Source organism: Agelaius phoeniceus, chromosome 2, assembly GCF_051311805.1.
Source record: "Agelaius phoeniceus isolate bAgePho1 chromosome 2, bAgePho1.hap1, whole genome shotgun sequence".
Lineage (NCBI taxonomy): Eukaryota > Metazoa > Chordata > Aves > Passeriformes > Icteridae > Agelaius > Agelaius phoeniceus.
Genome location: NC_135266.1, coordinates 103,219,925 through 103,235,035, shown reverse-complemented (window position 1 = coordinate 103,235,035; position 15,111 = coordinate 103,219,925). Strand labels below are relative to the sequence as shown.

The following is a 15,111-nucleotide window of genomic DNA, read 5'->3' as shown; positions in this document are numbered from 1 at the left end:
GGAATGTGCCATTTTCTTGTGCAGCTCGGGAGAGAGCCCTCAACAGGGTAGCACAAGCCAGTGTTCCCAGAGCTGGGCCATTCCGCTCTTTGGCTAACACTGCCTGCTAGGAGCCAGTTCTTTAACACAGAAACATTTTGCCCATAATGGAAACAGTTTGTGAAGGCCCTAGGCTCTGGAGGAATTTGCTGCAGGCTGCCTCAAGAAAGTTGTTTTCTCTGGGGTGGCAAAAAAATTCACGTCCATAATGCTGACAGTCTTCATGTGCCTTCCCAAGCCCCTCCTGAAGCCACCAACAGCCCAGTAGTGACTCCACCTTCATGCCTTTGAATGCCTCAACCTTGACTTAATACTCTAGTCTGCTGAGGAGAGCAAGGAATGGATCAGAATCCTCAGAGGGGTCATGTTGCTGAGGCATGATCTATGTAGGATGGGTAACCAGGAGGATTACTGGTCTTGGAGCAATGGCCCAGCACCAGGGTAAGAGCAGGTGGGAGAGATGAAGGAGCTCTCTGAGGATGGGGTGTGGGAGCAGAGACACCATCAGGAGTAGAAGCAGGCAGGCAGCCCCAGCTCTAATGCCAGAGAGAAGTGTTGATCCCAGAGCTGTTGTGGATCAGGGCTAAGGAGATCATCACCACACTACCAGCCAACTCTCACACCAAAAACTTTTGTCCTTGTGGGTGTAGTCAAGGAAAGCTTCATTAGCAGTTTGTTTCTAAGAATCCCTGCTATCCTAGAAACATTACAAGGAATCAATATTTAAAAAAAATTTAAGAAGAAGGTTCTGAAATATTAACTTTCTCTTCAAAATGCAGAGAGGGGATAAAACTTCATGTTTACGTGGCATTTACAGAAATATCTCTCCTTTTCATTAGCTGAAGAACACTTTGTTTTGCCAGGCTCTGCAGAGATCCTGAAAAGCACCATTATTCTTAGGTGACAAGAATAGGGTCAAGCATGAGAGAAACTCCTCATCCTCTGAATTTTAGAAGTGCTTTTTTTCAAGTCATGGAGCTAACTGTTCCTCCTAGAAAGATTAGTAAAATAAACACACTGGGTTTTTATTCAGATCTGGGAGGCAGACTGTGCTGTACAGCATCTGTTCCTTGTCCTGCAAAAGGCACTCTTTCCATTCCCTTGTGGTGAGCAAGGCCTGCCCATGTCCTCTAAAAACACAGAGCTTCTGCTAGGAACTTCTGTTTAGCCCTGGTGTTTCTCCAAAGTTTCATACAACAGAGAAAAAGCTGCTGCCTAGAGGTAACGATGCAACATTTTGCTCTTTAGAAAACACCTGCTAATAAAAATGTAAGTACTCCTTGAAAAATGTTAAGAGAACATTCTTGTTATTAAGAAAAATAGATATAAACTGTATTATAATTATATTTAAATCCTTATATTATGCTTGCTGTGGTGCCTTAACTTGTGTTTGGGGACAAGATCTCATCTGTCATATCAAATCAAAGCCAATGAAAGGAGGCTTTGAGCTGGCTCTGGAAGAAGAGATCATAGAATCAGAGAATAGCCTGGGTTGGAATGGACCTTAAAGATTATCTAGTTCAAATAACCATGTGAATTTGAACTGCAAACAAGACACATACCTCTCCAGAGGAACATAGGGATCCTACCTACTCTGGTACTTGCCTTTTGCCCTGGCACCACTGACCCTCACCAACCTCCTCACAGCACTGGGAATGGGGAACTTACACACACAAAAAAAGCAGCAACAAATTGCTGTGACAACAAATACAGTCCTTTGTTTCTGAAATTCTTTGAGAGCTCCTAGTTATTTTTTCACTGTTTTCACTAGAAGAGCTAAACAATGTTTAAGGCAATGAATCATAGAATCATAGAATAACCTGGGTTGGAAGTGACGTTAAAGCTCATCTTGTTTCAATCCCCCTGCCATGGGCAGGGACACTTTCCACCAGACTAGGTTGCTCCTAATATCTGATCTAAACCTACTGTTTGTCAGTTTGAAGCTGTTCCCCCTTGCCTTGTCACCCCAGCCCTTGTAAATAATAGTGTCTCTCCATCATTCTTTTCGGCTCCCTTCAGGTACTGGAAGGCCACAATCAGGTCACCCCAAAGCCTTCTCTTCTCCAGGCTGAACAATCCAAATTCTCTCAGCCATTCTTCATACAAGAAGTGTTCCATCCCTCTGATCTGCCTGGTGGCCTCCTCTAGGCTGGCTCCAACAGATTCATGTCCTTCCTATGCTAGGACCTCAAAGCTCTCCTTTGATTTATAACTGCTAGTGAATTAACACCCTATGATTTGAAGCAATATGCTCCATATACTCCAGTGAAATATATATGAATATATGCTCCATACTCCATAGTCCAGTGCAATATATGATGTTTGAATCAGCCTGGAGGTCTTACGCAGAAAACCAGGGACTGCAAAATTCAAGAGTTTTGCAGCAGGACCCATGTTTTGAGGCATGGATATGCATATGTTTCAACAGACACGGGAATGCATGAGGTACCTGCCAGATGTGTGTTATAGACAACTTAGGCAAATTAATTACACTGTCTCAAAAGTTTACCATCTAGAGATTGTAGAGCTGACCATTTTGATGTCCTAACAGTTCCCAAAGCTGGATGCAGATGCTCAGAGCTGCGTCCATTCCTTGCAGGCTGCACCTATGCTGTCACCTTACTCTGCAGGAGAGCAAGGACAGGCAGAGCTGCTGCTAAAGGTTGGCCTGCACTCCCCTTTCTTACCTGTGAGGCATTGAAGAAGCAAATGGCAGAGACTTAATTGCCTTTTTAAATTGCAAAGGTTGAAAATACCAGCTCATCAAATTGATATAAAATGAGTAGGTATATTTCAGAAGATTTTTTTTATTCAGTAGATCCCACTTTGTTTACCCAACTTCATCATGCTTGATTCTAGGCCAGAATTATTGTTTGGTTGCAGACATAACCAATCACAGTTGTCCTATTTCATTTATGAAAACTCTCCCCAAGTATCATAACATATCTCTCACCGTAACTCTTGTCTGAACTATCAAGATCAAAAAGACTCTTTATTACCCCTGGACAGAGAAGTGCTCTAAAACATCAGTGAATCTTGAGCTCCAACTAGTGGGATGCTTTGTTTTCTCTCATTTCCCATAAAGCCAAGATCTGAGCTCTCAATCAGCCTCTTTTATTTTCCTTATTTGTGTCAGAAGGAACTCCATCCCAGCTTCCACTTCTGAAGATCAGGCTTCAAAAGGAACTGTCTGCAGCAGCTAGAGAGAGAACAAACATAGGTTGGGCTCCTGATCTTTTTTAAATATTCATGACAGGTGTGGAAGGTATGGGAACATCAGGATGCACTCTTCTGGCTTCAAAGATAAGCATCAATAAACTTTCATGTGTATGTTGTGACTTTTCCCAGGATTCCTGATCAACGGGTCAATACTGACTTTCTGAAAGATTCCAATCCTTGGGACTCTCTGCATTCCCTCTCTGCATCACACCACCAGTCAGTTTGCCTGCAAGTTCACTCACAGAAGCTAACCAGAAATTAGGCTCAACTATGAACACCAGCAACCAAAGGGGAATGTGGATTTTAACATTAGATTCTTCAGTGGCAGTCAGTATTGACTCTTGCCAACCCTGTCTCACTGTCCCCCATTCATTTTGCCATCCTATGGGTGCCACACACCAACCTAGCAGAACCAGGGAGCAGCCACTGGTACAGTGGGGAAGACTCATGGCTGGGGAGAGGGAGACCACTCCAGTAGGGAAGGCTTCCTCAACTGCCCTAGTTTGAGTGTATCACATAGCAAAACCTGCTGAAAACTTCGTTTCATTCTCACAGTCTCCCAGATACATCAGGAACCATTTATAACTCACTACAGCCTCTTGAAGATGAAGGTGAATATACTGCAATGGCATAGCTGTGGCAGGTATCTTACACAAAGGTCCAGAATCTGTTGCTAAGAAGCCTCTTACGTTTTATCTCAAGGTTCATTATGTGCACACCGCTATCAGCTGATTTCCCAAGCGTGAATCAGAGGCCTGATACCCCAGCCTCCACTTCAGGGAAAGAGTATCACCAAACAAGGAACGATGCAGCACATATGTATGTAGGTTCATTCGTAAACCTCAATAATTTAGCTCATAGGGTCTCAGCTAAGGCTTAATAGTTGAGACTGCTCTACGACAGCACTTCTTTGATGAATGCCTGTGTCTTGGGAATGATTTATTATCCTATCCCATTTTTGGGGTCTTTGATCTGTTTTGTTTTGTGCCCAGGGGCGGTGGCTGTCCCTGCCCCATGCCCCATCCATCCTCCCTGGCTCCGGGGCTGTGGCGATGGAGGGGAGCTGAGCCGCGGCTTCCAGGGGGAGTTGGGGTGGGGCGAGAGGCAGGAGAGGCAGGGCAGGCTCTCTCTCTCTGGCTCTGCTGCTTCGACCAGACTCATACGGCTGGTACCTCTGACCAGGGATCCTGCTGGTTCCGTGGGATTTGCTTGCTTCTTTTGGTTTGGTTTTGGTTGTTTTTGGTTTTTGTTTGCTTCGGCACTGTGACTCTGACTGAGCTTGCCAGCTGGGCTTCCTTTGCAAATCTGCTGTCGGGAAGCCCAGACCCAGTGCATGCTCTGCCACGACCCTGCTCCAGTGTGGGGTTCCTCTCATAGGAGAAACTTCTCCAACTTGAGTTTTACCATGGGACACAGTTCTTAATCAACTGCTCCAGTGTGGGTCCCTGCTTAAGTATAAACATCCCATGGAGTCACAGCCACCTTCACGAATCCCCCTGCACAGGCATGGGATCCTCCAGGAGCTACAGGTGGATCTCTGCTCCATCACGGACTTCAGTGCTCTACAAAGGCACAGCTGCCTAACCATGGGCTCCAGGGGGATCTCAGCTCTGGTGCCTGGACACGAAAGCCGGCCCTTTTCTGTGGCAAACAAAATTCACCAGCTCAGGTTCCCAATAGCAGATTACAGGAGAGTTTTGGCACTGTCAAACCAGCTGAAGTTGGCACAGGTGGCAGCTTGGTTTTAGGAGGCATCCTGCACAATACGAAATTCCAGCAGGCAGCCGGCCACTCCGGGACACAGGCCCCTGAAAACCACTGCCAGCCAGTTTCCCAGGGAAACAAAACTCCCCATCCCCATCCAGGTTCCTGGTGTCAGTTTGCAGGAGGCACTTGGCACTATCAAAGCAGCTTGAGTTGGCACTGATGGCAGCTAGTGGAGGGGATGCATCCTGCACAATGTGGAATTCCAGTAGGCAGCTGGCCACGATGGGCCACAGGATCCTGAACACCAGCGCTGGCCCTTTTCCCTGGGGAACAAAACTCACCAGCCCAGGTTCCTGGTGTCAGTTTGCAGGAGGCACTTGGCACTATCAAAGCAGCTCAAGTGGGCAGTGGTGGCGGCTGGGGTCTGGGAGGCATCCTGCACATTGCAGAATTCCAGCACTCAGCCAGCCATTTTCGGCCACAGGCCCCTGAACACCAACGCCAGCCTTTTTCCCCGGGAAACAAAACAAGGCAGTAAACCCAGGCCTGGGCTATGGCTGATTCCAAGGAAAAAGCTGCGGAGGAAGCCATGTTGTGGCAGTTTTTTGTTCCCCTCAGGACGCATATTGCAGCTGCAGTGTGCCTGGAGCTCTGGGCTTTGTGGTTTTAAAAACCCTAGTGCTAGGTGTAACCCTAACCCTTGGCAGTAAACGCAGCTTTGGTCAAAAGCTGTTTCCAAGGAAAAGGCTGTGGTGGAAGCCACATTGTGGCAGTTTCGTGTTGCCCTTGGGATGCCTTTTGCAGCTGCAGTGTGCCTGGAACTCTGGGCTTTGTGGTTTTCAAAACCCTGACCCTAGGTGTAGCCCGAACCCTAACCATAGGCAGTAAATGCAGGCTTAGGCTAAGGCTGATTTCCCAGAAAAGGCTGTGGAGGAAACCAAGTTGTGGCAGTTTTGTGTTACGCTTGGGATGCCTTTTGCAGCTGCAGTGTGCCTGGAGCTCTGGGCTTTGTGGTTTTCAGTACCCTAGCAAACGATCAGCCACTCAGGGCCACTACCCCTGAACAACAACACCCTTTTCCATGGGAAACAAAACTCAGCAGCCCAGGTTCCTGGTGTCACTTTACATGTGGCAAACTGGTGGGGTGGTGAGTTTTACTGTCCTGGATTTCTCCATTATAAAGCTGCCAGCATCTGACCCTAGCCACAATAGGTGACCCTAGCCACACTCTGCTCCTAGAACTCACAGCCTTCAGACCAGCAATGTCTTACCTAATCCCTCTGTCACCAATGGCCCTTTTCAAATGCATTCCACTGCAGTCCTAAAACTCCACATTTTCATTGAGCATCCCCTCTGATCCTGACCATAACAATGCTCCAAAATATCCTGAAATAGTGTTGTCCTCTTATCTCAAAAGCTCCATACCTTCTTGGTGATTTCTCACGTGCAGCTCCTCACAGCACTGACTCCTTCTTCCTCACAGCAGAGTCAACAAACTCTAGCTCTCTCCTCAACCAGCTAACCCACTCTTTTGTAGCACTCTTCTTATTGGACACAGCTGTGGCCTATTAAGGGCAGGCCTGTTCCTAATCTTTGGTGATTAGTACAGCTGCAACTCCTCAGGTGGGAGATTACCTTCTGCACTATCTTTATTTTCTCACATTCTATCCCTCCACAAAATAGCCTTTAAAAACCCCTTACAATACACTGAAAGGCCAAAAATGTCCTAAGAAACCTTCAAGAATCCCCTATATATATCCTTAAAAGTTGTGGAAAAAATCCTGAAAAAAAATCTGCTAAGTCTCCAAGCCCTACCTGTTGCTCTCTAACCCTCAGATGTCTTCCCTACCTTTTTGCAGTGGATCTTCATTGTCGTTGCAGTGGATCTTTGAGTTCTGTCATTGTCCTGGTATGAGGATTGCTGTCTTGTCCCACTAGGAGGGTTCCTGTCTGGTCTCACTGTTAGGGTTGCTGTGTTGTGCTGCTCTTGGGGGAAAAGGCTGTTGTTAGGGTGGCTGGTTAGGGCTGGGCTAAGGGGTGGTGCAGCTGTACCATAACTTGCCTCCTAAGCTGTACCCTGTAGGCCTGATTTCCACTGGACTCTCCAGCCCTCAAGCCCTCTCCCTTTACCCCTCAGGCTCTGTCTGTCACCCTCAAGCCCCCTGTCAGCTGCCCCTCAGCTCCTGTGTGTCACCCTTAATCCCTCTCCTTTGCCCCTCAGTCCCCAGCTTCTCTGTGACCCTCCAGCTGCCCCTCCACCCTCAGCCTCGCTGTGTGTCACCCACTGTCCCCTTTCCCTGTTCCTCCCTCAGTTCCCAGCCTCTGCCACCCTCAAGCCCCCACAGTGCTCCTCAGCCTCTGTCGTGCCCTGAAAGGACCCTAAAAAAACCCCTATCAATTCCCAAAAAAAGCCCTGGTTTTCAAAGTGTCCTAAACCACCCACAAAAACCTAAAAATAGCCTCAGAATACACTAAAAATATCCAACTTTTAAAAAGCCCCTAAAACACCCCTAAAAATCCCCAAAGAACCTTTTAAAAATCTCTAAATAGTCCTAAAAGAGCTCTAAGAATACCCCAAAAATCTTTAAAATGCCCTGATAAGACCTTAAAAGAAACCCTAAAAAATTCCCTCAAAAACCTTAGAAGTACCCTTGTCCTAAAAAAGTCTTCCATATACCCTCAATTCTCCTCAAAAATCCCTAAAAACTTTTAAGTAGTCCTAAAAAAGCCCCAAGAATACCCAAAAGCACCCCTAACAATTCTAATTAGTAGTAAGACAGCCCTTAAAACACCCTAAAAAAAATTGTTTTAAAGCCCTGAAAAAACCCTGTAGGTATCTTAAACATTCCCAGAGACTTCCTAAAAAACTCCTGCAAAAAAAAAAAAACAACCCTAAAATACCTTTTTAAAGCCCTGAAAAAAACCCCTAAAAACCTGCTCAGCCCCCAGACCCTACCTGTAACTCCCTAGCTGACAAACATCATCCCTACCTTTTAATTGGAGTAACTGCCTGCTCCTGCTGGGAGGGTTCTGGGGCTGTCCCACATTAGGGTTGCACCTGTACTCTAACCCTGCCTGGTATCCTGTGTCCTTTGTACCCCTAACCATCAGTGTCAGCTTTCCACCTGTCAAGCCACCCCATCTTTGCCCCTCAGCCCACAATGTCTGTGTGTCACCCAAAGCCTGTGTTTGAGATCCCACGTGCTGCTGCAGGGAGTCACTGGTGGGTGGTGGGGGCAGTAATAGACGGGGCAGGGGTGGGATGGAGAGGGGTGAAGGGCGGAGTGACAAATGGGGCAGGGGTAGCCTGGTTTTCAGAACCCTAGCAGAGGGCCAGCCACTTAGCACCACAGGACCCTGAACACCAATGCTGGCCCTTTTCCCTGGGAAACAAACAAAACTCACCATCCCAGGTTCCTGATGGCAGATTGCAGGAGGCACTTGGCACTTTCAAACCAGCCCGAGTTAGCACTGGTGCCAGCTTGGCTCTGGGACGCATCCTGCGCAATGCAGAATTTCAGCAGGCAGCCGGCCACTCCGGGCCACAGGGGGCTGCCCCAACCCTCCACACAGCCCCAGCCAGCGCCATGAGAAAGTCCTGGAGAGTCTTTTACTGCATCCAGGGGGGCTAGGAGGAATGTGGAGCTCTCCCACCCTTCTTGGCAGGGCTCCTGGGATAGCTGGTTGCTGTGACAGCACTCCTTTTTCCTCTGTGTCAGATGCAGCAGTGGTGAGAGAGAAAAGCAAAACACAATCTAAAGCAGAGGTAAATCCTCCATTTCCACTAACTAATTGGTCTAATATTGATCAAAATTTAGAAAAAAAATTGGATTCAAATGAACAATTCCTTGCCTTATCTGTATGATATGGTCGAAATGATGTAAATCCACGATATTTTTCACCATGATACACCCAAGCAAAACAACTTTCCAGCTAATTCAATTATGTCTGTGCCATTTGGAACCTCAGGTCCTGAGGTCTTTTGGGTGCAATTTTTAGACCCCAACCAACCAGAACTGATTTGCAGCCTGACTCACTGTGGTAAAATGATTTACATTACAGGCATACCGGACACTGGTGTAGATGTCACAGTAATTTCTCACATGTTTTGGCCCAGTGATTGGGATTTGGTAGCTCCTGCAGGCTCCCTCACTGGGATTGGAAGTGCTACGGTGTGTTTGCAAAGTGCATCCATGATTAACATTACAGGTCCTGAAGGAAGGACAGCAATGGTACGTCCCTTTGTTGTTCAGAAGCCTCTCATTGTCTGGGGGAGACATCCTGTCCAAATGGGGAGCAAAACTGGAAGTGGGCCTGTGATGGAAACCACATCAAAAACCTACCACTTTAAAGCTGAACTGCAAAACTGATCATCTTGTATGGATTGATCAATGGCCTTTAACAGAGAAAAAATTAAATATCCTAAAAAGATGGGCGAAGGAGGAATTACAGCAAGGTCACATCACATCCACGAACAGTCCCTGGAATTCATCAGTGTTCATCATCCACAACCATAGCTGTCCAAAACCAGCTGCCTTTGCTGGCAGCAGGCCAACTCACCTCTGTGAAGGAACCAGCTCCATATGCAAGTTTCACCAAAAAAAAGACACTTTCTTCAGAACTGCTTGTCTTTGGCTTTCCTTTTGTTTCTGTTGGCTTTAGTCCCCTCTGAGTCATCATTGTGGTAGCAATGGCATCCAAAGCCTGCTCTCTTCTACTCTTCACTAATGACGTAAACACTAATGGTGCGTAGTATGGCAAGAAAAATAACTAATGTTTTCCATTTCCAGAGCTGTGTAAATATTGACTGCCTAATCTTCACAGACCAGACAGATAAATGTTTCTGCTCTAGTTATTGCCTCCAGAACCTTAAGTGACATGGTCCTGGAGCTGGAGCTCCCCAGATCCTTCTCTCAGCTATTTTCCTTACTGCATGGCAGCTCTTTAACACACTTCCAGCTCATTGCTCCCTTCATACAGTGACAGTGAGCTGTCCTATGAAATTCATACAGAACAAGAAAAATCTTCACCATTATATTTTTCTGCATTTCTTTTTCTCTTTTTGAAGTGATGGACCATCACATCTCTTTTTTTCAGTCCTCTGCTTGCTGTACACCAATGTCTCAACAGGGTGGGAACAGGATTTAGAACGGGTGTACCACAAGTCAGGCTTGGGCAAGGGCTCTGCTTTTTGGATCTCATACATTGCTGCAATGTAAAAGCTACGACCACTTTTCTGGGTGTAATCATAGAAGCCACTTGATATGAAGTCCTGGTCATTATTTTGTCAAGGTTTTTTGTCCAAACATTGATATCTTAGGGAAGCACGAGAAATAAATTAAACTTCCATTAATTCTTTGGTGCAATTTTTGCCTCAGGGTATTAGATGCTATTACTGTGTGCTGTTAAGTACCTGCTGTGTTTTATTCCATGGTCTCTAAAAAAATTATTTTTAGAGTTACTACAGCATTTGAAGAATTCCCATATGTCAGAGACTGAAATGTTTTAATTTATGGCTTAAACATCTTCATGAAGGACTTTTGTGTATTGTAGCAAAACTTCCCCATTTTCTCCTACATGCTCTTGTAAATACAAGTGCCACTCCAGCCTTGTTGCAGTACCTTTCAGGCACTGAACACTTCCATTTTTTCAACTAAACTCAAATAATAGAACTTTACTATTGTCAAATGATTCCATTTGTTACACAGCAACTTTTTTGTTCTATTCTTTCAGTTTTATAAATCGCTTAGGCTCCATCCTGCTCTCCATTTCTCTCAGTTTTACTTCTTTTCAATGGAATCATCACCTCTTTTAGGCTACTCTATACTAATTTTGTCTGGTTTGCTGAAAGGGCAATACCTTTGTTTTATGCCATTATAGCAAGGAAAAGAGATGTGTTGTCCTTTGAGATTAAAATCACTGTCTGGTATGCAGATCTGCACAGCATTAACTAACATACAAAAATGAACATTCCCACTGCTGTTTTAATTAAAAACAATAGCTCTCAATCACTACTACATTCTCAACTTCTCATTTCCATAATATTCCCTGGAATAAGTAACCTAAACCTTGCAGGTACTTTGGTCACTATGTCCTTTATGTAACATCATCAGAGGAACCATGCAATCACAAAGCTGAAAAACAGAAAACTGTGATCAAAGACTTTTAGTCTTGGAAATTCCTTCTTATGCAAGAAATCTGTTCCCTAACTTGTTCTGACAAATGTCACGGGTGGAAAAATTCTTTCTCTAAGGGAAGATTTATGATCTATAGGATAGTTTCCTTTCTCTGTATTTTCCAGAAGACTGAATTACTCAAATACAAACCCCTCTTTGATTTGTGTGTCTTCATGTTCAGCACAAAGAAATGAAATACAGGAATGGGAAAGTGACAATACTCATTATCTATAGGTAACTTTTTGGCACCAAAATATTATTCAAAACTACAAAGTGTTGATGTACTAGCATAGAATGATGCAGCAGAAACAGGGTTCTCTGCAGGAAAAGCTATGTTTGATCTGTTCTTCATGCTGGTCATGATGTTGGCAGGCACACCAACACCCCAGCATATGGTTTTGAGTAGGGACTGCCAAAACACCACACACAAGGGGTTGCTCTTCATGGGAGGATTTCACCTGGGATCTCTTGACAGGTCAGGGTAACAGCTGAAATGCCACAGGACATACCCAGAGCAGAAGTAATTGTAACGATAAGCCAGCTCAGGACTTGTCACCTCTGAGCAGCAAAACAGAAATGAGAATGCAACTCTCCTTTCTCAGAGAAGACTCCAAGGAGTAACCAAACAGCAACCAAACACCTGAGACGCAGCTCAGTTTTCCTCTGACTAGGTCACAAGTACCTTGGGGACTCAGTGTGGGCAATGGCCACAACACAGATCCTCTGAATTTACACTGGCAGGGACTGAGGCCATTTGCACTTTTAAGAGGAGTTTGAAGGGGGTAAGTTTAGTCAGCTTGGGAAGGATAAATACAACTGCAAAATCTGAGCAAGAACAGTCAGTAATGCCTTGTTTCAAGAATGCCTCTGAATAAATTTTATGCTCAGTTAAATGTTGCTTCAATTCTTCCCTGAATCAGGACTAAATACCAAAACCACCAGACTTCAGGGATTATGAGAGGCTGATTTCACTGGGATACAGTAACTCCTTTTTTGCAAGTTGCTTTTTTATTTGTTACTACATCAATACACTTGAAGAGAAAGGCTACACTGGAAAACATTTAAATGCATTCTGATCTCTGTGAACCAGCAGTAACCTGCAGTTGATGCCACAGCTGTAGCATTCTCAAACTGCTCAGACACCCAACTCAAACCAAGAGCATTCAGCACTTTTAAATTTTTGAAGAGACCCACTCTTTGTGGTTTGCATATAGACCTGAGAAAAACAATAGTCTCAACACTGAAAGATGATGCTTTAGGTAATTGAATACGCTATTCTGAAGTCAAATAGCTGCTGCAGAGTTATAGTTACCTGCATAAGTACATGGAATATTTTAAGTCATGAAGATCTGGACTGCATATAGTGGAGAATAATTAAGTTTGAACAGCATGCATGGCAAATGTAAAAATATTACTTGATGACGTACAGTTTTAAATTGCCCAAGACACATTCAAAAGTAATCAGATGCTCACAGTCTCCACCCTCATCTCTTTGCTAAGGCTGGATATCCTCATAAATGGTAAAAAAATTCTTAAACCTTGGCTTTATCCAATTGAACTGATGTAAAATCTAGGACATTTTAATATTTGTTTTGCATTTTTTCTACTATTTGTGATTTCTGCTGGTTCAGTATTTTTATACGAAAATCAAAACATCATTTGCTGGTATAAAAGGCATTTTAGCATATTTTCAATGTATAGAGGTTTTAAGTCCATGTAAAAATAGATCAGCTATAAATTAGCGTATTTCACATACAAAACTTCTCCTTATGTTAACATTTCAGTTCATAAACTAGACACAAACTGCTTAAAAAGAGGCACTTAAAAAAAAATCTGCACTTGGCCAAAAATACTACCCATAAATTTTTAATTACTAGAAAACTCTACCAGCACTTCTCCTTGTAACATGGTTATCAGACCAATATGCACAGTGATCATTGGGCATTATCAGCTGGAAGTAGAAACAGAAAACACCTTCAATCTTTCTTGTTGCTTATTCCCCTTGTTTCAAGGAAGGGCATAGTGGTTACCTCAAGACAACAGTTGATGCTTTCCTCCAGAATAAGCCCCAGCACCCTCTTGTGCTTTTGAAACATTTTGTTGAACTGTTTGCACCACTTGCACATTCCTTTGTGGGAAAACCCCCACTCCCATGTGCTGCAGGTGAAGCTAAGAACTGGTGTTAAGCACTACTCATCAAACACTAACTTTTAGGAACTGTTTCTTTGGTCACATGTTACTTAATCATGAAACATGATGGTCCAGAGTGGACAGTATTTTTATTCATCCTGAGCCTTGACAACCTTTCCAGTTTATTTCAACACCTGGCCACATGTGTTGATGCAAAACCCAATCCTATTTGTCCCTGAGCCAATAGCATTGTCCCAGCAGTGCTGGCTATTTCAAGAGGCAGTCAATATCCATGTGAAGCCATGTTAATTATTTCCCTGAATATCCAGGGTATGGAGGGGGTGGGGGATATTGTATCACAGTCTGTGGGGCTGGAGTATAACGTGGAGGTAGGTCAGCTGGGTGCTCCATTTCATGTTCATAACTGTATGGTGGTGGAGCCACTGAAATGGGAGAAAAAAGAACACAGTTAAAAAACTGTTTTTCCGATGCAGCCTTCAATTATTTTCTTGCTGATATCCAGACTTGCATGCAACTGATATAAACCTCCTGGCAATTCATTCAGTTTTTTCCAGGCTGCCATTATACAGTCAATTTATATCAATGTGAGTCATTGTTTATTGCCCTTTACTTCCCTCCTTAGCTGTGTGCCTACCAATAGGCTGTGCCAGTAACAGGGTTTGAGTGCCTGTATGGCAGATGATACCAGGCAAACGTGGTAGAGCTAAACATTTTCAGGAGAGAAAGGCTGAGTTTATCAGATCCATTCCCTTCCACTTCCTTCAGCAGCAACAGGCATTTATGTCATGTCAAAATGAAACAGTCAGGGCTCTTGATCTCCACAGACACCTCAAACACCCTCTGGATCTCCAGGTGCCACACCATGGCAAACACAGCAGCATCACACTTCCCAGGGCAAGACATCTTAGCATAGCTTGGGCTGAGAAAGAGCAAAGCTTTCACCTTGTTCACACCAATGGGGACATCTGAGGAGAGCCGAGCATTCATAAACTGGATTAGGCATTTAGGAGGCAACAAAAATATTCAGAAGTAGCTGAAAACTTTTCCTCAATTACTTCTAATAATGTTTAAGAAAAAGGATTCATTCACTGACAAAAAAAAGACAGTGAATGCTGCAGAATGATAGCAGGTAAGAACTAAGGGCTCTGTGTCAGCATCCAAATAGAGTAGTCTCTACAAACTTTAAGGTCCAGAGTCTGCTCATGTGTCCATTTATGTCACCACAGATGCTCTCCTATCCCTTCTGTAGATGTCTCAGGCAGACTGACAACAAAACAGTACTAGCAAAGAGTGGAAACAGAAACCAAGGATGTTTGTGATGGGGGGAAGAGACTTAAATCCCACTGTGCCATGAAAAGCATGCTCTGCTCTCTTGAACACTACACCGCTGCTGTGGCTGAGGCAGAAGCAAGAGCATCCTCACACTTGCTGTTCCTGTCCAAAGCAGGTAATGGCAGGGCAGTGTTGGCCACAAGCCACGCAGCCAAACCAGGTCAGTCAGTATTCCAGAAGTGTTCATGACAGCAGGGAACACAGAAAACATTTCCAAGCTTCCCCATCCTCCAAAACCTGCTGCTGCTGCTGCTGCTGAGAGGAAGAGCTGCTCAAACTGATGCTTGAACTAGAGCCTTGAGGTATAGAGTCAAACTGCCTGGAGATTGAGAGATAAGGGTGTGTCTGTCATTGCAGGAACAGACTTGGGGAGGAAAAGGTTACAGCCCTGGAGTTTTTTCATTTTGCTGTTGTTTTTACAGCTTGCAGCAACTATTTATTTTTGAAGTAGCTCTTCAGCAATTCATGGTTAATAATGCCATTTTCT

General features: G+C 44.5%; 1 protein-coding gene across 1 annotated transcript in view; it reads right to left on the bottom strand.

Moving 5' to 3' along the window:
- Positions 1-12,204: 12,204 nt before the first annotated feature.
- CYYR1 (cysteine and tyrosine rich 1) overlaps positions 12,205-15,111 on the bottom strand; it is a 29,596-nt gene continuing 26,689 nt past the window's right edge. Inside the window, exon 6 of the mRNA XM_077174682.1 lies at positions 12,205-13,714. Coding sequence (XP_077030797.1) covers positions 13,581-13,714 — 134 coding nt within the window. The 3' untranslated portion in view covers positions 12,205-13,580. The remainder of the gene's footprint in view (positions 13,715-15,111) is intronic.